The sequence below is a fragment of the Nelumbo lutea genome, chromosome 6, assembly GCF_056320005.1.
Source record: "Nelumbo lutea isolate HS-2025 chromosome 6, American lotus-T2T, whole genome shotgun sequence".
NCBI lineage: Eukaryota > Viridiplantae > Streptophyta > Magnoliopsida > Proteales > Nelumbonaceae > Nelumbo > Nelumbo lutea.
The window spans coordinates 71,267,240-71,290,213 of NC_142689.1; the positions used below are offsets into that span (position 1 = coordinate 71,267,240).

Genomic DNA, 22,974 nt, shown 5'->3' on the forward strand with positions numbered 1-22,974 from the left:
ATCTTTACCGATTGTGACCATGCCAGATAATTAGTTCCATCTAGTTTAACTGTGGTCACAGTCAATAAAGAATCACCTGGAGTCCCCTGAACCGGTCCATATTCAGCACCATTCTTGTTTTCAAATTCTGAGGAGTTCATCATGTAAACACTTCAAATATGATTTCAGATGACTTCTACAAGTGTACCGAATGAAGATGAGCAAGGACTGAGTTCGACCAACCTCAAGACAGCAATACACAAGGCCAAACTACACTCGGAAGTTGCAAGAACCAAGACTGAAGTAGAACCTTGGTTCGGCCTTCAAGAAGTAATCAGAAAACTTCTAAGCACTGTGCACTCAATCGAAGTTCCCTTTCTAATCAGGGACTTCAAGGAAATCACCAAAAAGTAGCCAAGAAGAGTAAATACCAATCCATATTGATGAAGAGGCTTTTTTACAAACACAGTGTGGGCAATAGAGAAGACCCCACTGTCAAAGGTGAAAAAAGTCTCAAGAACAGTCCGTACAGGCCCCCAAAACACGGCCAAAAAGAAGCAACAATTTACAACACGGAATCCAAGGGTGTTTCGACAGTTTTGACAGTCCAAAAAGGAGTGAAAACAACCCAGAAATCTCTGGGTTAAACCAGATTAAAAGACATTCGAATAGCTGTACAGAAACAACCCAAAAATTTTGGACACTTCAACAGTCCAAACACAGAAAAATAACCTAGAAATCTGAGCACAACTTACAATATTTAAGCTTCAAATCAGAAACCAAGTTGTTTCCCTTTTTTCTCTGATTCTTCCTGGCCACCGAACCACTTCTCCAAGAGATTTGAGTCTTGGGCACCTTCCAATGACCTCCAAGAATCAGGCAACACGAGCTGAAGCTTCCAGCCCTAGAATACTGAAGTTCAGGCCTGCTCTGATACCATGAAGAAAACTGAAGAAAACAAACCTTGAGAGTTCGGCAATGAGGGTTTTGAGAGTGAGAGTTTCGAACATTACTCCCTCTCAGCACCCTAACACTATTTTTTAAGATAAATTTGAATAATTACAAGGAGGCCCTTAGTTGGGCAAGAAATTACAAAGAACATAACATAGAAAAGATGGGCCCGGAATAAGGCCCATTACAGAAAAGAACATAAACAGTAAGAAAGAATAAACAGCCTACAGGCCATTCATCCCATCTTCTCTACAGTCTTCATGGATGAAGTGTATGCAGTCTAATAATTGACTTGCTAGTATGTTAATTCTTGGAAGCTTGGGTAGGGCAATACGTCAAGGGTGTCCCTTGGCGTGCATCCATACATCATCTCAAATGGTGACTTGCCTATAGTTCCCTTCATGGAGGTGTTGAAAGAGAACCCAGCTTGATCCAAGAATCCCACTGCTTAAGTTATGTTTACCACCTCCATTTGTCGAAATTTTTTAAGGTGACATGTGTTGTTGTATTGCAATGACATGTCAAACCACCTCCATAATGTATGCCAGAAGTGACTAAGAAATTTGGTATCCTATTAAATATCACAATCTCTCTAAAGAATTGGACACATTCACTAAACCTGATGAACACAATCTCCATTGGACACATTCACTAAATCTTCAAGAACTTATCAACCACAAGTACGAAGTTCAAGCCATGTTGAACACAAGGACAAAATCCATAGACACATCCTCCAGGGATCATTTGGAACTTACAATGGTGTATATGGACCTATGTTTTGGCTCAATCCTTTAGCTACTTGGCATATAGGATGTTAATTTATAAAGTTAGCCGATAAGGGCTGTTTTTTTTATGAATGTCAGTAGGGTCTGTTTGTTATTGTTTCTTTTTCTTTTGTCCTGTATTTATTATTTCTTTGTTTTATTAAGACCAGTCCATGGACCGGACTCAAGCTTGGCTTTTGCTAAAATTTGATAGGCCCTGACCCGAAGCCCAAGCCCCCCACAGTGTAAAGGCCCGAAGCCTGGCCCATGAACAGGACTAGTTCTCTATTAAGTCAGGTGTAGTTATGTAATTTCAAATTTAATATAATAAAAATAGAGTTGGGCAGAAGTTAGAGTTAGTTCCTTGATCTCTACTACTTTCAGCCCTTCTTCAACTTCTCTTTTTCTCTTTTCCATCTTCTACTCTGAGTGTCGCTGGATAGACTTTGGACTCATCCCATTTATTTAACTACATTTTAGGTCTGATCACGTAAGACATTGTCGCAACTTAAGTTGCTTTCTTAAAGAGCATCAGAAATGCACAATATGTTTCCTCTGAAGAAAAATCATCCTGAATATGCAAATCCCCATTGTATCAAGTAATGTTGTCACTGCATTCAATAGAGCATGGCAACGTGTAATTCTAGATCACAGGTTGACCACATCTTCTTGGCATCACTTAGATTCTCACTAAAGAATGCTACCGATCAGCCTTTTTTAGAATACTCCTCCAATGCCTATGTAGGATGCTTCATCTCTCCACTGAAACCTTCCTTTCTTCATACATTCTATAATGGGCGCAACAATGCTGCTAAAATTTCTTCACACATTCTATAAGGTTGCAAAAGGAGTGGTCACTCCCTTAAGCTCATACCATTTCTAGATCAACTTGTATGCCTTCAACACTATCAACATAACCCGAAAAGACTAAGCTATCAGTTATGAAACTGCACACTTTCAAGTTATAATATACAGCTTCTTCTCCTTGAGAATTGTTGGTGGCCACCTTTCCAAAGTACCATCAAAGTAAACCACAACAAAATTATTACCAAATGGTAACAATTCCTGATTCATCAACTGCATGAATTTGTTCAGGGCATTGGAAAACCTGAATGACATCACCAACCATTCACACATGGGGTTGACAATGGGGCGGGTTTGGGGAGGGTTCTGTAAATTCTAGACCTTACCCTCCCCGCATTCAAGGGTACGGGTGGGTTGGGTTTAGAAGCCATGTCTAATTTTCTATTATTTCTTGTTATATATAAGCAATAGTAGAAAACTGCAGAATCAAAGAATCTGTAAAGAAAAGAGATGTTTCCTGAAGAAGAAGAAGAGACTGAGAAAGAAAAACAGAACAATCCGTTCTACCCACCCTCCTCACTAGTATTTATACTTTTAATTAAAAAAGGGTACAATGACTAATGTTGAGTTTTGGGCCGATATCCATCATGCAGCCCTAAATCAGCCAACAACATGATGAGGTAAAGAGCTGATCGATGACTTTAGGTAAGCCCAGTTTTTGGATTTTTTGGTGGGTTTGCAATACCTTGTAGCTGGTCTAGGGTTTAGCACCAAAATCAGGAAGAACTAGAGAAAGGGGAAGAGACCTGATTTAGGACTTTCAATTTTAACCTAGGAAGTGGCACTCTAGTTTTTTAGGGTTTCTTGATGTTTTCTTAAGAGAGCGGTTCAAGTCCCAACCTTTTTGAAGGCCTTTGGAGGGAGCGGTAGCCGCTTCTCTTTCTTCTCCTGCTCCCACGAAGAAGGGAATCTTAGGAGGAAGGGGCTTCTAGGTACCAAAAAGGTGTTCGAGGTTTCTAAAGGAGATAAATCTCTTTCTTTTCATCTCAAATTGATTTCCTAATCTGCTCTAGGAGTTATGGAGGGTTGTGGAGTTGAAAACAAATTTGCATTCGAAATGAGACCAGGTGGAGGAGGTGCTAATGATCTCTTTGGGGTTGGGACCATCACTATAGTCAAGTTGGATGGTACAAACTACTTAGGTCACAATTTGCAAAGGTGTCCATTGGAGCTCATGGAAAATTGGGGTATTTCACCGGTGAAGAAAAGAAACTTGAGACTAACTACTCCCGATGGGTACAGGAAAACTAAATGGTGATGACTTGGCTGTGCAATTCCATGTTACCCCATATAAGTAAGAACTTTCTATGGGCTAACATAGCTAAGGAGATTTGGGATGTAGTAATAGAAACTTATTCACAAAATGAGAATGTTGCTAGAACCTACTAGCTGAGAAACCAGGTGATTGCTACTAGGCAGGGAAATAAGTTTGTTGCCATTTATTTTTCAGCCCTCAAAACCTTTTGGCATGAGATAGATCATTTGGAGACTGTGGTTTGGAAAAGTAGCAAAGATGCAACAATTTATTAGAAGCTGGCAGAGAAGAATAGGGTTTTTTAGTTTCTAGCAGGACTTAATCCTGAATATGACATTGCATGACAACACATTCTTTCCCGAGACTGTGTAACTCTCTCTCAGGCATATGCCTTTGTGTTTGGAGATGAGAGTAGGAGAAATGTGATGATGAGTAACGTAGGCCTTGAGCAGTCACTATGGTTAGCACAATGAAGCCTAATTCGAGTGGGGATAAGGATGGAAATGAACTGAGGAAGGAGGACAAGAAGGATCTGATTTGTGACTACTGTAAGAAACCTAAACATACTAGAGATACCTATTGAAAGCTTTACTCACAGCTTCTCTAGAGTCTGTTGCAGCAGTTGCAGTGAATATGGCAGTGACTGGTGATTTATCAGGCCCACCTACTACAGCTTCCCTAGAGTTTGTTGCAGCAACTGCAATGAGTAGAACTGTTCATGGGTCAAATAGCTCGATGGATCGGCTCGGCCCGACCCGATCTAAGTCTGGCTTGGACAAGATTTCAGACCCACGGGCTCGAGCTTGGGCCTAAAACATCGGGCCCGACCTTTTTCAGGCTGGCCTCAATTTTTCTCAAAAAAGCCCAGCCCGAGCCCAAGCGCAATTTGATAATGTATTATATAATAAAAATATATTTAATAAAAAATACATGTAATATATTTTTCTTTATTATTCTTTTCTTTTTCAAGTAATAGTGAGATCTTTCATTGTCTTTTAGGTTTTGAGGTCTTTTAATATAAATAAAAAAGTTTTTAAATGAATAAAAAAGAACAAAATAATAATTTTTCCAAAATAATGGTTGGGCTCAGGCTTTGAGCTCAAGACCTAGGCCCAATGATCAGGCCGAGCTCGGGCCTGAGCATATTCTGTTGATGTAAAGGAAAAGCCCGGCCCATGAACAACTCTAGCAGTGAGGACCGAATTGGAGAGATATGGGTAGTTTCTGAATTAGAGGGACACAGCTAGTTCTAGCTCTTTATCAGGTGGACAATAAGGTGTAGGTCGATCAAGAGGTAGGCATTCTACTTCGTTTGCACGTATAGGTAGTTCACATGCCACTACAAATTAAGCATCCACTACAGGTAAAGGGGGACCCCTGGATTATAGACTCAAGAGCCTCAAAACATATGACAAATATTTCCACCATTTTCTCCTCATACCACCTCTACTCTAGCAGAGATAAAGTTTCCACATTGGATGGATCACACGTTCCTGTTACTGGTAAAGGGTCTGTCAAGATAACCAATACCATTACCCTACCTTCTGACCTTCACGATCCTAGACCAAGCACTAAACTTATATCGATTAGTAGCTTGACAAAGAATTTGAACTATTCAATTATTATTTCTCCTAGTTATTGTGTTTTGCAAGATCTAGAATCAAAAAAGGACGATTGGGAGTGGTCATGAGGTGAATGGAATCTATCTTCTTAACGCGCTTTCCAATCATTAGAGTCATCATGTCAACGAGAACATTGAGTCAGAGTCAGTGGATCAGATTATGCTTTGGCATAATCAATTAGGGAATTTGCCTTTTGCTTCTTTGCATTTTTTTGTTTCCAAAAATGTTTGCGTCTATCAGTTTGTCATGCTTGGAATAAAAGATGTTATTCTATTTTTGTAATTGTTCTACCGATGTGTGGGAGCCATACCGATACTCTTGGATATATTTTATGAGATCCTATGATGAGGTATCGTTTTTTGGTTCAATAGTTCCATCTAAAGGTGTTGACGCAGTTTCGGGTACGAGTGAAAGTGTTTAGATCAGATAATGCCAAGGAATACTTTGAAAAAAACCTGGCATCATACCTATTGAAGCATGCAATAGTCCATCAAAATAGTTGTACATACACTCCACAACAAAATGGTGTAGCAGAAAGGAAGAATAGACATATTGTGGAAGTAGCAAGAAGCATGATATTGAACTCTACAGTTCCAATTCGTTTTGGGGGTGATGCAATTCTTACAACAGTATTTTTGATTAACCGGATGCCTTCTCGTGTCCCTGGATATAGCACTCCGTTTAGCCTTCTTCTTCCTAAGGGGGAGATGTTCCATATTAGGATTTTTGGATGTGTATGCTTTGCCCATGTTCTTGGTCCCACCACTTAGAACTAGACCCTAAGGCGAAGAAGTGTGTATTCCTTGGGTAGGAAATCAGAAGGGGTATTGTTGCTATGATTCAACCTCTGAGAGCCGGTATGTTACTATGGGTGTCATCTTTTTAAGTCTACACCTTTTTTTCTCAAGTTCTTCTCAAGAGTAGTGTTTTGGGGAAGGAAGTAAACAATCTATACCACTTCTTGTTCTAGCTCCTTTATCCACTCCATTGTCTGACCTACCTACTCCACCCACTTTGCCACCTCCATTGCGTTCTGCCTCTCAATGTTTTACACAACAACGCCTACGATAGCACAGGCAGGTTGATTCCACAGCAGAGAAACCCACATCACTCTATATCGGCTCATTGGAGATTCCAGGTTCGACTGACATAGATCAAGGTTTGGAGAGAGCCTTGATCTTCAAACCCACAGCAAAGGAACCCCTCGTTTCCTCTAATGGCTTAGTTCCTAATAATACCACTACCCATGCTCCTAACACCATTGCAGATGGCCTAGATTTCCCTACAATGGATTATCTCCTTCCTACTGGGCCTTCCTTTCTTCCCTCAACTATGTTTATACCTAGGAGTGTTACAAAGGCTCTCTCCAAACCTGAACGAAAGACAACTATGCAGGGAGGAAATGAGAGCATTAATTAAAAATAAAAAATGGGAGATTGTGTACACCTTATGGCAAGGAGACAGTTGGATGTTGATGGGTTTATACAATGACATGGATTACTTGGAGACTTTTGCACCAATGATAAAGATAAGCTCAATCTGGTTTCTTCCATCACTAACAGCTACATACTCTTGGACATTCTTCCAACTTGATGTGAAGAATGCATTTCTTAAAGAGGACTTGCAAGAGGAGGTGTACATCGATCTTCCAGTTGCTTTTATAGTGATGTTTATAAAGGAAAGGTATGTAGATTGAAGAAGTCTCTATATGGTTTGAAGCAATCACCCAGAGCTTGGTTTGACAAGTTTACAAATGCATTGGTTGTATTTGGCTATACTTAGACTCAACTTGAACATACTCTTTTTGTGAAAAAGGAGGAGATCACTGGTGTCAGTTTTGATAGTGTATGTAGATGACATTGTAATCACAAAAATGATCTCAAAGGGATTGATACCTTTAAGAACGTACACAAAGTTTGAGGCTAAGGATCTTGGGGAGTTGAAGTACTTTCTGGGCATTGAGGTGGCAAGGTCCAAGCATGGGATCTTCATCTCACAGAGGAAGTATATTTTGGACCTATAATAGGAGACAAGAAAACTTAGGGCAAGGGCAATTGATACACCTATTGATCAGAACCACCGGATAAATGCTTCATAAGGTGAGCTAGTGAAGGATGTTGGAGGGTATCAAAGATTAGTGGGTCGGTTGCTATACTTATGTATGACACGACCAAGCATCTCTTATACAATGAGTGCGGTGAGTCAATAGATGTATGCCCCATGAGTTCAGCATTGAGAAACCATTGACAGAATAATTTCTTATTTGAAGGGACACCCAGGTAGAGGCATATTGTTTGCTAACCACGAACATTTGAAGTTAGAGGGTTACATAAATGTTAATTGGACAGGGTTTCTGGATGGCAAGAGATCTATATCGGGAGTTTGCACTCTTGTTGGAGGTAATCTAGTTTCATGAAAGCGTAAGAAATAATCAGTTGTAGCAAGGTCAAGTGCAAAAGCTGAATACAGATCCATGGCACATGGTGTTTCAAAGCTCCTCAGGGTCCGATCCTTATACAGTGACAGTCAAACAACAATTAACATTTCCCACAACCCAATTCAGCATGATAGGACAACGCATATAGAATTGGATAGACACTTTATAAGGGAAAATGTGACATCCAGAGAAGTGTGTTTACCATATGTTGCATCTGACTTGCAACTTGCTGAGGTTCTTACAAAAGGTGTTGCAAGAAACAAGCTGGAGTATGATCTACACAAGTTGGGAATGTGTGACATCTATTCCAAACTTAAGTGGGATTGGTGACTTTTGGGATGGTATCTTTTGTTTTTTATTTACATAGCATAGTTAGGGAGTTATTGGGCCCAAGGCCCATTAGTTTATGTTTAAATTAAGAGTGTTTATTTATATTTTACAAGTAGCCAACTTACTAAGGGCATACTTGTCTTTGTATAAGCTGATGAAAGGGGCGGCCAAACCTAAATTTTGGCTTCTCCCATTCTCTTCCATTTCTCTCCTATTGTCTTCTCTACATAAACCTTCTCTTCTCTTTCTTTTCTCTTTCTTACACAAATTTTATATCAAAACAGATCTTCTACACTATTCTACTACTAATATGCCCTTATAGGGCAGCTAACACATAAAACTACATAAATAACTTAAAAGAACCACTCAAAAGGGACCCAACACGTGTGTTGTAGTCCCCACTTCCTACTTAAACAAATAATAAACAAAAACAACTACTAAACCTGCACAAATCTACCCAAAAACCTCAGCACTCCCCCTCAAGTTGTGAGTAAATGTCACACATACCCAACTTGCATAGGTCATGTTCAAACTTGTTCTTTGCAACCCCTTTGGTAAAGACATCAACTAACTATAATTCAGAGGAGACAAGGCAGACAAACTTCTCTAATTGTCACCCTCTCTTATGAAGTGTCTATCAACCTAAATGTGCTTTGCCATGTCATGTTGAACCGGATTGTGGGCAATATTGATTGCAGCTTGGTTGTCACAATATAACATCATGGGCTCCTCAGCTCTTATCCCAATCTCACTCAACAAGGATCTAACCCAAAGTAGCTCTGAAACACCATAAGCCATTGATTTATATTTGGCCTCTACACTTGACCTAGCTACAATTGACTAAGGTTTACTCATCAATGAAACCAAATTTCCTCCCACAAAGGTGCATACCCTTGATGTGGATCTCTTGTCATCTAAACAACCTACCCAATCTAAATCAGTATAGGACTCCAGTTTTAAATTCCCATGGTTTGAGAATAAAATCCCTATACTAGGGTGCTTCTTCAAGTATGCAAGTATACTATCAATGGCTTCTCAGTGTTGAACCCGAGGAGCATGCATATACTAACTCACAACACTAACATCATAGGAAATGTTTGGACATATCATACATAAATATAATAGTTGGCCTACCATCCTCTGATATCTCCCCATCTCCTAGCTTCCCAATTTCTCGTAGTAAGTCCAATACATACTTCCTCTATGAGATGAATATCCCATGCTTGGATCTTACAACCTCAATCCCAAGAAAATATTTTAGTTCACCTAGATCCTTGATATCAAACTATTGTTGTAGAGATTTCTTCAATGTATTCATCTCCCTAAGATCATTCCATGTAACAACTATATCATCCACATACACAATCAATACTGACAGAGGAGCTTCTATCCTTTTCACAAATAGACTATAACCAAACCGAGTCTGTGTGTATCCAAACAGGATAAGTGCCCCTTTGAACCTATCAAACCATGCCCTAGGTGGCTGTTTTAAGCCATATAATGATTTCTTCAGCCAACTTTTCCCTCACCAACATTTTCATAAAAACTAGCTAGAATGCCCATATATACCTCCTCTTGCAAATCATCTTAAGGAATGCATTACATCAAGCTGGAAGAGGGGCCATGAATAGGTAGTTGCTAGAGACAAGAGAATTCGAACTGAACTCATCTTAGCTACTACTGCAAAGGTCTCCAAGTAATCAATACCATAGGTCTGTGTATACCTTTTTGCAACCAATTGTGCCTTATACCTCTCTATACTGCCATTAGCCTTGTACTTCATAGTGAACAACCATCTACATTTGATTGTCTCTTTGTCTATAGGAAGATCAAATATCTCTAGAGGTGTTCAGTATACGACTCAAACTACAAAACCGAACTTTATGGTTTGGTTCGATTTTAGAATTTTCTAAATTACAGTGTGCGGTTTTGGTTTAGTTTATTGAATTTTATAGACCAAACCAAATCGTACGTAAACCATAAACCAAAATTATATATATATATAATATGAATATATTATATATAAAAATTATATAAAATATATCCAAATGGAATGCATAAAATTATAAATATATAATGAACTCTTTATTTTATAATAAAATAATAAAAGTTTTAAGTTTTAATTTCTAGGGGAGCTATTTGGGCTTTCTAATTGGGTTAAGCCCAAAAGAACCATAGAATGGTACAAAGTCCCCAAATCGTATTAGAAACCGCACCAAACCATAATAAAACGGTTTGGTTTCCATACCAAAGCGGTTTGGTTCAACTTAGAAACTTCTCACACCGTAATTTACTGGTTTGGTCTAAGATCTTCTCTAAACCACACCAAAACGAACTGTGAACACCCCTAACTATCTCCCATGTCTGGTTCTTAACCAAAACCTCCATTTCTTCGTACATAGTTATTCTCCACTCAAGTTTGGAGAGAGTCTAACTGACATTCCTGGGTATAGACACAAAACCAAGGGAATAAAAGAATGCACAATAGAAAGGTGATAGGGCACTATAGGATAGATGGTGTGAAATGCAATGGGTTGTACACTTTCTCCTTCCCTTACAGAGTGCAATGGGGAGATCAAGATCAATGAGACGAGGTGCAACATCACTGTTAGGTACAGAAACATCATTAGGGAAATAACAGGCACAAGCTCAAGGGAAATACTTGGAACTGTATCAACCGAACCTAGAACCTCAGAAAGACTAATGGAGACTGGTGAAGATTCCTCTACTGGAGCATGTGTGGAGCCAACCATCTTCTTGCATTGGCGCTGAAAGCACTTTCAGGCTGACAGTAGTGGATCAGGCATTCGGACTAAAGTTGTTGATGGTGGAACAACAGGTGGAACTAATGGGCCAAATGGAGGAACAAATGAAACAGGAAGGGGAACAAATTTTGAGTTCTCCCGAAAAACACTCCCCTTGAGGAGAACCACTAGAGAAAAAGAATGTAGACTCAAAGAATGTAACATCCATTGTGACAAACTTGTTCCCCGATACTGGACCATAACGACGATACCCTTTTTAGTCTTGAGCATACCCAAGGAAAATACATTTCTTGGCCTAAGGATCCAGCTTCCTGTTATGAGGACCAAGAATGTGAAAAAAGCAAACACACCCAAAAACTCTCAAAAGGTATATAAACATCACCCTATCTAGAAAAACAAGACTGAATGGCACCTTAATCACATACATAGCTGTGAGAACTACATCCCCCCAAAAACGAACAGGAATTGAAGTGCACACCATAAGACTTCTTGCCACCTCCACAATGTGTCTATTTTTTCTCTCTGCTACCTCATTCTGTTGTGGTGTATATGCACAACTACTCTGATGAACCACCTCATGCTCTAAAAAATGTAGCTAAATCCTTCTCAAAGTATTCTCTAGCATTGCCCGATCTAAAAACCTTAGCCCTCACTCCAAATTGTGTGAAAACCATCTAGTAGAACTCCCACACCAAAAAAGGTAGCCCATCACGTGATCTGATCAAATATATCCAAGAATACCATGTGTAGTCATCCACAAACAAAAGAAAATAAAGGTAACCACCCATGGAAGAAATATGATAAGGTCCACATACATTAATGTGAATAATATCAAAAGCATAACAACTTCTTTTATTACTTGGTTTAGAAGAATGTCTACAATGCTTTCCCACCTAACAACTTTCACACTCCAAACTAGATAATTGAACAAAATAAGGTGGCGTTTGATTGCACTTTCCAAACGTTTGAATCTGAAAATGTTGCTTTTCAGACGCCACCTTTGTTTGGTGTTGCATCTGAAATAAGGCGTAAAGTTCTCGTCACTTAACGCGCTCAGGCACATTTGAGACATGGCCCAAAGTCAAAAATACCCCTCCCCATTCGACATCTCTCTCTCATTTTCATACAACTCTCTCTCCCTTGCTCCCTTGTCTTCCTACCACCGCCGCTGCAAGTTGCAACTCTCTCTCTAATAATAATTATTAATATTTTTTATTAAACATTAACTATTTTAATATTGTTATTAATGATTGATTAATAATAATTTTAATTATAAATTATTTAATAATTATTATTATTAATTATTAATTATTTTAATATTTTTATGAAACATTAGTTATTTTTTATTAATTTTAATTGTATTATTTATTAATTATTTTTATTAACTTGTAATTTTTATTATTTCATTAATTTTTAAAAATTACTTTAATTTATATTTGTGTAAATTATTTATTATTTTAATATTTTTATAGTCATTAATTTTTTTTTAATTTTAATCATTTCATTTATTAATTAGTAATTATTAATTATTAATTGTTAATTTATTACTTTTTATTTGTATTGTTTCAATATTATTTTGAGGTTGAAAATTAGGGATTCAAAGCCTCTAAAAAGGATTGATTCAACACAAACAAACTTGTGTATTCAAAGCCTCTAAAAAGAAGAAAAGCACAAATGCTTCTTTTCAAATTTCATACACAAAAAATATCTTTTTAACTTTTCAGATCTGAAATTTCATATTTATTAGGCGCCACCTCAAACAACTTTGGAAGCAAAGATCTCAATGGACTGAAAAAATAAAAAAAAAAAGGATGATCCTTGTGCAAGAGCATAATCTGACACATTGACTATAATCCACTACTATTGCTACTACTAACATGATGGCTTTAATGACTCGGATTCTCATCCAGAAGGTAGACTCCATTCACCTCACGACCACTCCCAACCATCCTATTTGACTCTAGATCTTGTAAAACACAATTACCTGGAAGGGAAGTCAATGAACAATTCAAATATCTTGTTAGCCTACTCACAAAAAGAAGATTAGTATAGAGTCTAGGGACATGTAAAGACAAAGGATAAAGTAATGTCATCAGTCAATCTAATTGTCCCTTTCCCAGCAATGGGAATATGGAAATCATCTATTGTAGAGACTTTGTCTCTACTAGAGCACAACTGGTAAGGACTAAAAAGGGTAGATATATTGTTCATGTGCTTAGATACTCCTCAGTCTATAATCCAATGAGGTCCCTCCTTACCTGAGGTGGACGCATAACTTGCAACCGCATATGAACTACTTGTATGAGCAAAGAAAGTAGTGTGTGGCTCCTGGACTCTATTGCCCATTTGGAGAACTAGAACTGGCTAAAACCCTCTTGCTCATAAAGAAAGTCGTCTCCATACTTCCAACAAGTGTTTCTGGTATGCTTAGTCTTCTTGCAATAGTCACACACCAAGTCCTTATCCTCCCTCCTAATCTCACTACTCCCCCTGTCTCCATTTGGCTTAGATTTGACTGTATTAATCATACCTGACCGATCAATCCCAGACTGTCTCAACATGACATTTCCCTTGCTCCCCTCTCCAAATACAAAGGCATAAGCTTGAAAAGTCACACTTTCCCTAGAAAGGATGTGTTGCCTAGCAAATATCAAATTCAAGGTTCAGTCCAACCAAACTCAAAGACCCTATTCTTCTCCACCAATTTCTGATAGGTTATTACATCTTTCGTACTCTCCTAAATCGCAATCTCTAAGTGATCTATCTCCTACCAAAGTGTTTTCAGCATGGAGAAATACATAGCAAGTAGTCTATCTCCTTGTTTTGTATAAATCACTTGATTCCTTAACTGATAGGCTCTAGCTACATTTTTTTTCTGGGAATAGGTTTTATTCACTCCACCACAAATCTCCTTTGTAGCATTAGCCCACAAAAAATTTTTATCGATGTGAGGTAACATAGAATTACACAGCCAAGACATCATCATGTAATTCTCGTGTACCCACCAGGAAGAATTTGTATTAGGTTTCTTCTCCTCCCTAGTGATGTACCCCAATTTCCCATGAACACCAATGTCAATCTTGTTTGATTGTGCCCATTCTAAATAATTGGTACCATCCGATTTTACTTTGGTTTCCAAACTCAAAATATCACTAGTACCTCCAACACCCAGACCCATTTTATTGATCGACTTTTGCCCAATACTTCAACTCTCCATTTCAACTCCAAACAATTCAAAAACAAGAAATAACTAGGTAGAAAGCCTCCAAGATCAAATCAATCTCACATAACAGTAATAGACCTTTTCGGAAGAAGAAATGCCTCTTCTCCCACCTCCCACCGGAGAGAAAAGTGAATCAATCACTCTCCAAGGCTCAAAAACTCTCAAAAAACAAATTGTCCCTATCTAAAACCTAGACAAGTCCAACAAGCTAGAACTCTTCCTCCACATTCCAGTTCTTCCTTATTTTGATGCCAAAACATAGATCACCCTCTTGATGACTGAAACCCACCAAAAAAAATCCAAGAACTGGGCAGTCTAAAGTAGATCAATCAGCCCTTTATCTCCTCATGCAATCAGCTGATCTAGGACTGCATGGATGAACTCCAAATAACCCTAGTCTTGCTCTGATACCAAACAGAAAACTATTGAATCAAAGAATCTATAAAGAGATGTTTCTTGATGAAGAAGAGAAAGAGAAGAGAAGAGATTGAGAAAGAAAAAGAGAGCAATCAGTTCTGGCCACCCTCCTCAATAGTATTTATAATTTTAATTAAATAAAGGTACAATAACTAATATGCCCTTATACGCCGGCTAACATATGAAACTGCATAAATAACTTAAAAGAACCACTCAAAGGGACCCAACAAGTGTGTTGTGGTCCCCACTTCCTACCTGAACAAATAATAAACAAAAACAACTACTAAATCTGCACAAATCTGTCCAAAAACCTCAATGGCAATAAATAAGTAAAACAATACAAACAACAAAATTTCCAATTATTTGAGTAAGACATGTAAAAAAACACAAAACTATCACTTATACTTCACATACAATTCAAAATATTATTAAACTCAATACCTAGTACATAAATTTTATATGGTTTCCAACAATAGGTGAGTCAAGGAGGGTTGGATGTAGCCTAATACCATACCCGTACGAGTTGTAGAAACCCAAAACCAGTCCCCGCCCCAAAATCCGTCCTTCAAGCAAAAAAAACTCACCTCATAAGGGCAGGTACCCACCGGGTAGGGTAGAAAATGTCATCCAATCACACATGCCCTTTTTCATCTTGAATGCAATCTTCCACTTGTCTCCTAGTCTAATGTGAATCTAATGGCACCCACTCTTGAAGTTTGGAGGCCAAGGTACTTTAAGTCAGCCATTGTGGAGAGCTACTAGCCGACTTGCCGAGATGATCTACTTGCAAGTGCCGAGGTGTCACTTGGAAACCACGTGTCATGATGTCATTCGGAGGACTAAATTACCCATCATCAATTGCCCCCACTCCCGAGTCAGTGTCAACCTGGCAAAGGGAGTAGCTCTCAATATGGTAATTGGTCTAGCTGGTTCGTAAGTCGCTCGGCTCGCCCACTTGATCTGACTCGAGAATAGGCGGAACAGCAACAAAATTTGAATTTCAAAATATTGAAAAGGGGCGTCTTTGACCTTTCCAACATATCAAGCATACATATAGTGATAAAACGGGAATTCTATACTTCACTGTTATTTTGTTGATGGCGAGACTATTTACACAGAAACGTCAATTGCAATCCTTATGGGGCATTAATAGTGTAGGTATAACAAATAGCCTCATGCTCTCCCTACTAGACTTGTTCATGGGTCGGGTACCCCGATGCCCGGCCCGCACCCCGTTCAAACCATGGGAATTTAAATCGGGCTTAATATAGTAAGTCCGACTATGTTTCGGGTCGGGCTCAGGATTTGTCAAAAAAGCTCGGCCCGAGCCCGTCTCGGCCCAATTCAGCATTATATATTTTATAAAATACATAATGTGTATTTTATATATTATATAATATATAAATAATATAATATTTATTGAAATATATATTTATAATTTCATATATACATTTTTTAATGTTTTTCTTTATAATTTCTCTCTCTATTCAGCCACTTCAGCAATAGTAACAGCATGGGCTAAATTTTGGGCTCGGGCCCAAGCCCGGGCTTCGGGCTTTTTATGAGGACCAAGCTCAGGCCCAAGTTGTAGACCCGATGTTCGGGCCAGGCTCGGGCTCAGGTCTTGGAAAAATCTGTTAATACAGTGTGAAAGCCCGGTCCTAGCCCGGCCCAACCCATGAATGGGTCTAGTCCCTACAATATCTCATGCTCTTTGGGTCTTCGGTAGTGTGGCAAGTTAGGCAGGCTAGCACCAAGAATCAAATCAATATGATGTTGGATTTCCATCATGGGAGGAAATCCACTAGGAAGGTCATCAAGGATTGATATTTTGAATTCTTCCACTTAAGTTTAGAGGGAACATTGGTAGGCCGTAGGCATCTCCTCTCCTCTTTAATCACCAAGGCTATACATCTCCCTTGCCTCTTTCACCTCATCTTCAAATGTAGAAGAAATTTGGAAGGACTTCCTCTCCACTTTAAAAGTTTTGGGTCTGTCTACATCTCTACGTCATACTACCAAGGTCTCCTAAAGAATAAAAGGCATTCATCAATATCAATATCATCACATACAACTTCAACTTAATATTTTCCGATCAATAGAAGGATGTGACATTGTTTAGTTACCTTAGTGTCATTTGTGCCCTCACTAGTAAGTGTTACCTTAGTCTCATGGCAGCTAGTGTCATTCTTATGATTTTATATTTTACCAAGTTTCATTTATTTTTAGATTTTTGCATCCTTTATAACATGATTGTTTTAATTTGCTTATATTTCAAACCTCTTTATTCCACCACCAATCTTTATAACATGATTGTTACAAGCCACATATCAAATGTCTTTCCATCCACAGTCCATTTCCCTTCTATTATTGACGTGTCTATAAATTGTGCTAATCTTTCTCCTTTTAAATTGTCCCACCCAAATCTTGGACACCTATTTTCTTCCCTATTTCTCTTCAATTACCTAATGCACACATCTACCACCACTACTCTATCTTGTGTCGTTAAGCTTTCGCCAAGGATAACTTTGCAATCTTTACACATCACTCATTTTGCTCTCCTAGAAAAGAAAAATCTATTTGACATGTGTTTTGATCCACTTTTAAATTTTATTAAGTGTTCATCCTTCTATTGAATAAAAGCGTTTAAAATTGCCATAACTTCTAGCATTGTCTCCTATTTCATTCCTTTGCCCGGACCAAGATCCACCAAGCACCAATATCATATAAAGCACTTATTTTCCTCACATGTCCAATTAGGTCTCCACATACAAAAATTATCTATTCATTTGAAGTTTCTTGGATTAATACTTCAAAGTTTTCACATAAATGTATTTTAATATTTTCTTCTAAACCCACTTAAGGCGCATAAACACTAATTATGTCAATCATTTCATGACATAAAATAAGTCAAATTAAAATTATTCTATTGCCAATTCCTCTCACTTTACACTTTCATTAATAACATGTCAAATCAACAAAATCTAACCTTTAGAAACACAAAGACCAAAAAAATGAGAATCAACACAAATCAATAAAAGTATACAATTACAGATACCTTAAAGCCCACACCAAATCTCCCAATGTGATCATGGTCATCTCCATTTGGTTTCTTGTGACCAAATGAGACCATTCTCAGAATCTCCTCATGAGACATCCCATGGCCATCATCTATAATTGACAACATAGGTATCTCCTTCCCAAATAATTTTGAATATACAATGTCAATGGAAATGTCCAATCTACAAGATGCATCAACGTTGCAAGTTATTACAAGCAAAAACTATATTTATACAACTAAGAAATATCTAAGATAAAGGTACTAAATGAGCAGAGAGTAAAACAAGTATCAACACAAATTCAAAGAATGATGGCACTGACAACTACATAAAGGCCTTTAGATCATATCTTGAAAAACTGAAAAGAAAGTAATAGATTAACATACTTTGTTGCTTTAGCATCCCTCGAATTATCAACAAGCTCCGCTATTGCACCAAAAATCCATCCAGAATGAACTTGGCCAAGAGTTCTCAAGTAACTAGGGTCTACTCGTACAACATTTTTCTCCAAAGGAACATCTTGTTTCAATTGTATGGGCTGGGATCTGCTACAAGCTTCCTCCCTACATTCATAAACATTATGATTGCAAGTTGTTTGTGAAAACTTGAGATTAGGAGGATCCTTCACCATAGGGGCATTGGAACCTGCCATTTCCCCAATGCTTGCAAATTTTCTATCCAGATGATCCTGATTCACCTCCATGTTTTGAAATTTATTATAAGCTTCCCTTCTAGATTCATGAGAATTATTACTACCAGGTGCTTGTGAAACCTTAAGATCAATAGGATGCCCTTCCATGGAGACACGGGAACCATTTTCCCTCACAAATGTACATTTTTTGTCAAGATGGTCATCGTGCTTCAATTCCATGGTTTGAGATCTGCCCCAAGATTGACCCGCAACTGTCATAGGAATCTTAAAATTGGAAAGATGCCCCTTTACATGGCTATTGAAATGTCTAATATTTGCATCTGAGCTATCTCCAAATTCCTCAACAAATTGACGGCTTGATCTGGCAACCTCTCCAAATGGAGTGGATTGTGTCGCATTTTTTGAGCAAGTACTTCTTACTAGCATCCTTTGCTTAGAATCCATTGAGGTTCTATCTGGAACAGAAAGATGCTACAATATGATTAACAAAATTCACTCCACCAGTAACCCCTAATATGGTTGGTGAACAAAAATAAAATAAAAATAAATAAACTTCTACAAACTTCTTTTTATTCATGTTTTGATTTGGGGTGTTCTTCTAATTAGTTGTCATTGAGCCTCTATATTAGGGTTGGATGTGTACAAATTCTTCTTTTTTCTCAAATATCATATCATTTTTTGTTGCCAAGATAGAACATTTGGTATAAAATTGAAATAGATAGCATGTAAATGTTGCAATAGAATTCTATGATGAATGACATCAGCATACTTATCGAGGACAAGGTTTAAAATGCCGATGTCGATGGAAATGTCGCTTACCAAAATATAGGACATGTGTCAGAAATGTCGAGGGGGAATATTGTAAAAACTAGAGACATTGTAGAAATATTATGAAATATGTGGAAATATGCAATGATATTTTGTAAAATGATAAAAGAAGCATTAATATATATTTCTAGACTATTATCTTATTCCCAACCATTATATAAAGCTAAGAAACTAAGATCAATAACAAATTAGTAAATGACGATTTACTGATTTATTATGCATTTTGATGTTTTTACAAGGTTATCCGATATTTTATTTTCTTATTTTTAATTCTGATTTATTATAAATTCCAATATATTTACTTCACACTAGTAAATAGAAATACATTTATTTCATTTTTTTAATATTAATGTTATAATACATTATGTTTTATTATCAATTTAATAAACTGATTCTCCTTTTTGTAGTATTAACTATTAAGATTATGATAAATTCTGATTTCTTATAAAACTTAATGAATTTTTTATTATTTTTAATACTAAATTTATAATAAATTATGATTTAGTATAAAACTTAAAATATGTTTTCTCATTTTTATAATAAATTTAATATATGATTTATTATAACATTTAATAAACATTTTCTGATTTTAATAAATAGTTTAAAAATACTAACTAGTTAATATTTTATTACTTGAAAAATATTTTATGTTTTATATTATAAAACATAATTAATTTATTCTTTTTGTTAATTATTTTTTATAAATAATTATTAATGGAATAATTTATATTAATAAAATATGCTAATATATTATATTATTAATGTACATTAGTCGACATGGTGTCGGCATCCTATCAACATCCTATCAACATAATAGGAAAAAATGTTTTTGTTATTTGGACCGATTTGGTCGACATTTCCGAAATATAAGGAAATGTCGACCAAAATAATGTAATTTTTATATTACCATTCATTTTCTTGTCGACGAGCCTCAACATTGACATGTCGAGCGACATTAGCGAAATTTCACGACATTTGAAACCATGATCGAGGAAACAACTAGCCAAGTCATGCTTGCAATTATTCAGAATAGGAGAAAACAAATGATCAAAGAAGGGGGAGAGGGGACGACAATTTATGGAGAGGTTGTAAATGACGTTGGATAAATAGGAATGTAAAGATGTTAGATGCATGCCTAGTGGAAAGATTTCTTAATTCTGATCCAAATGAAAGTGATGCAGGAGTTGGAGAGTCAAAATTGGAATTTTGTGAAATTTAATGTATTTCTGTGGACATCAGGGATATTTTTGCCACTTTACAAATTTTTTGTAGGGTCCAATAATAGGGTTTCATTGTCTATTTATAGTTTGTTTATGTATAAAATTTCAGAGGCATTGCATAAGTAGGATTAGAGTTATTGAGTCTTCTTTGAATTGAAATAGGATATGACAGCTTAGTTTGAGTCCTACCAGGGTTATTGAGCCTAACAATTTGACTCCTAGGATTATTATGACTATGGAGTCTATAAATATGTATGGACGTTTTACATAGAGAGCAATAAAGTTTATTGAGTCTTCTTCAACTTATGCTAATTATGTTGAGTGATTCCCATACCCTAGAATGATACCATTCATTTTCTTGTCGACGAGCCTCAACATTGACATGTCGAGCGACATTAGCGAAATTTCACGACATTTGAAACCATGATCGAGGAAACAACTAGCCAAGTCATGCTTGCAATTATTCAGAATAGGAGAAAACAAATGATCAAAGAAGGGGGAGAGGGGACGACAATTTATGGAGAGGTTGTAAATGACGTTGGATAAATAGGAATGTAAAGATGTTAGATGCATGCCTAGTGGAAAGATTTCTTAATTCTGATCCAAATGAAAGTGATGCAGGAGTTGGAGAGTCAAAATTGGAATTTTGTGAAATTTAATGTATTTCTGTGGACATCAGGGATATTTTTGCCACTTTACAAATTTTTTGTAGGGTCCAATAATAGGGTTTCATTGTCTATTTATAGTTTGTTTATGTATAAAATTTCAGAGGCATTGCATAAGTAGGATTAGAGTTATTGAGTCTTCTTTGAATTGAAATAGGATATGACAGCTTAGTTTGAGTCCTACCAGGGTTATTGAGCCTAACAATTTGACTCCTAGGATTATTATGACTATGGAGTCTATAAATATGTATGGACGTTTTACATAGAGAGCAATAAAGTTTATTGAGTCTTCTTCAACTTATGCTAATTATGTTGAGTGATTCCCATACCCTAGAATGATTCTAAGCACCCCATCAGTGATTCTGGGCATTTTTCTCTGTTCTTTTTTGATAAATTATTTTCTCTTCTTTCTATACCTTTTTTCTTTTTTGTTCCTTCAAGAAGACATTATGGCCATCAACAACCATAAATTTCTGATCACAAAAGACCATTCAAGATTCTCTAAAGACTAGAATTGAGTTGGTCCTACATTAGAAAGAGACGCCAGTGATTAAGCATGGAATGAAAGGAGAAAGAGAGGGTTCTAGAGGGTGAAGAGTTTGAATGCATGATTTTTTTATATTCATATTCAAGAGAAAGGAAGATTTAAAGGTTGTTCTACGGGACAAGGCGGGGGGGAATAGGGAGTTGATGAGATGAGATCACAAGGGCAGGGAAGTAGAAGAGAGACAAAACAACAAGGCAAAGGGAAAAGTGGTAATTACCAACCATTGTAAGATGGGAAATTGGGGACAAGTGTAATAAGGGTTGTTTAAGTGGAGAAGGTGATGGGCCTATGGTCAACATTAGGCCAAGTAACTAGTGGAAACATAGAGATTTCAATAATAATCAACTAGAAGCAAATGGAAGTGAACAACAATATTTGATCCGAGTTAATAGAGATGGACCAAGTAACATCAAAGGGATATAGAGTGGGCCCAAAAGACAAATGGGGACAAAGGTGAGGAGTTAAGATGTGGTACGAAAGGGGTAGTGCTGCAAGAAATGAATAGTTCGTTTGGTGCATTACAAGGTACATTTGCAAAGGGGTGGCAAAGATAAAAAGGAAAAGGACATAAAGACAAGCTAGGAAAGTTTAGGCAACTTAGGGAATGGTAATCATGAAGAAATAAGAACCAAGGAGGAGGGGACTATAAAAAGAAATAAAAAGGAATGGTAAATCAAGAAGAAATAAAAAGGAAAAGGACATGAAGATAAACTAGGAAAGTTTGAGCGACAAACAAGTGAAGCTATAAAGAGAAATTTATAGGTCTAAGCCAAGGAATTAGAGGAGGAAACTCAAGCAATGCCAAGTAGATAAAGATGAAAGGAAGAGCAATAACAAAGCGGTAACTACAAATTAGATAAAGGTTCAAAGAAAAGAATCAAAAACTATCTAAGAAAACAGTATAGATGAATGAGGAAGGGGAGGTTTTGCCAAAGACATGAGTTTAGGGAGACAGATGGGGAATTTGTGAAGATTGGGCAACCTATGGAGGTTGTTTGGGAGTCCAAAGGGGGAAAGGTCTTAGAAGGGTGTGAGAATGAAAAAGGGATGGAAGGGAAGTTTAGAATAGTAGAAGGGTGTACAAAAGAGAGAAGAGTAAGACAATATAAGGAAGACAGTAAGTACAAGGAAGAATCTAGACAATAATAAGGTAGGTACAAGTAGGGAAGAAAGAGAGGGACCTCTATCAGAGGGAAACACACAAGAGGACGTTATCTTGAATGAAACACAAGAAATTAGATGTCACAATATGGAAGTGTTGGTGAACAGGGATGTGGAAGTGAATAAAACCTTAGACTTGTTCTTTCTAGGAGGCAGTGAATTTGCGAGGAGAGCTTTTAGGCAATTAGAAGAGAAAGAAGGTAGGGGCCAAGGGAGAGCAAGGCTACTAAACAGA

General features: G+C 37.1%; 1 protein-coding gene across 1 annotated transcript in view; it reads right to left on the reverse strand.

Annotated features, from left to right (window-relative positions):
• LOC148849577 (uncharacterized) overlaps positions 1 to 22,974 on the reverse strand; it is a 54,996-nt gene that overhangs the window by 12,475 nt on the left and 19,547 nt on the right. The window contains exons 7-8 of the mRNA XM_088951478.1: positions 18,053 to 18,773; positions 17,666 to 17,849 (exon numbers count right to left, since the gene is read on the reverse strand). Coding sequence (XP_088807604.1) covers positions 17,666 to 17,849; positions 18,053 to 18,773 — 905 coding nt within the window. The remainder of the gene's footprint in view (positions 1 to 17,665; positions 17,850 to 18,052; positions 18,774 to 22,974) is intronic.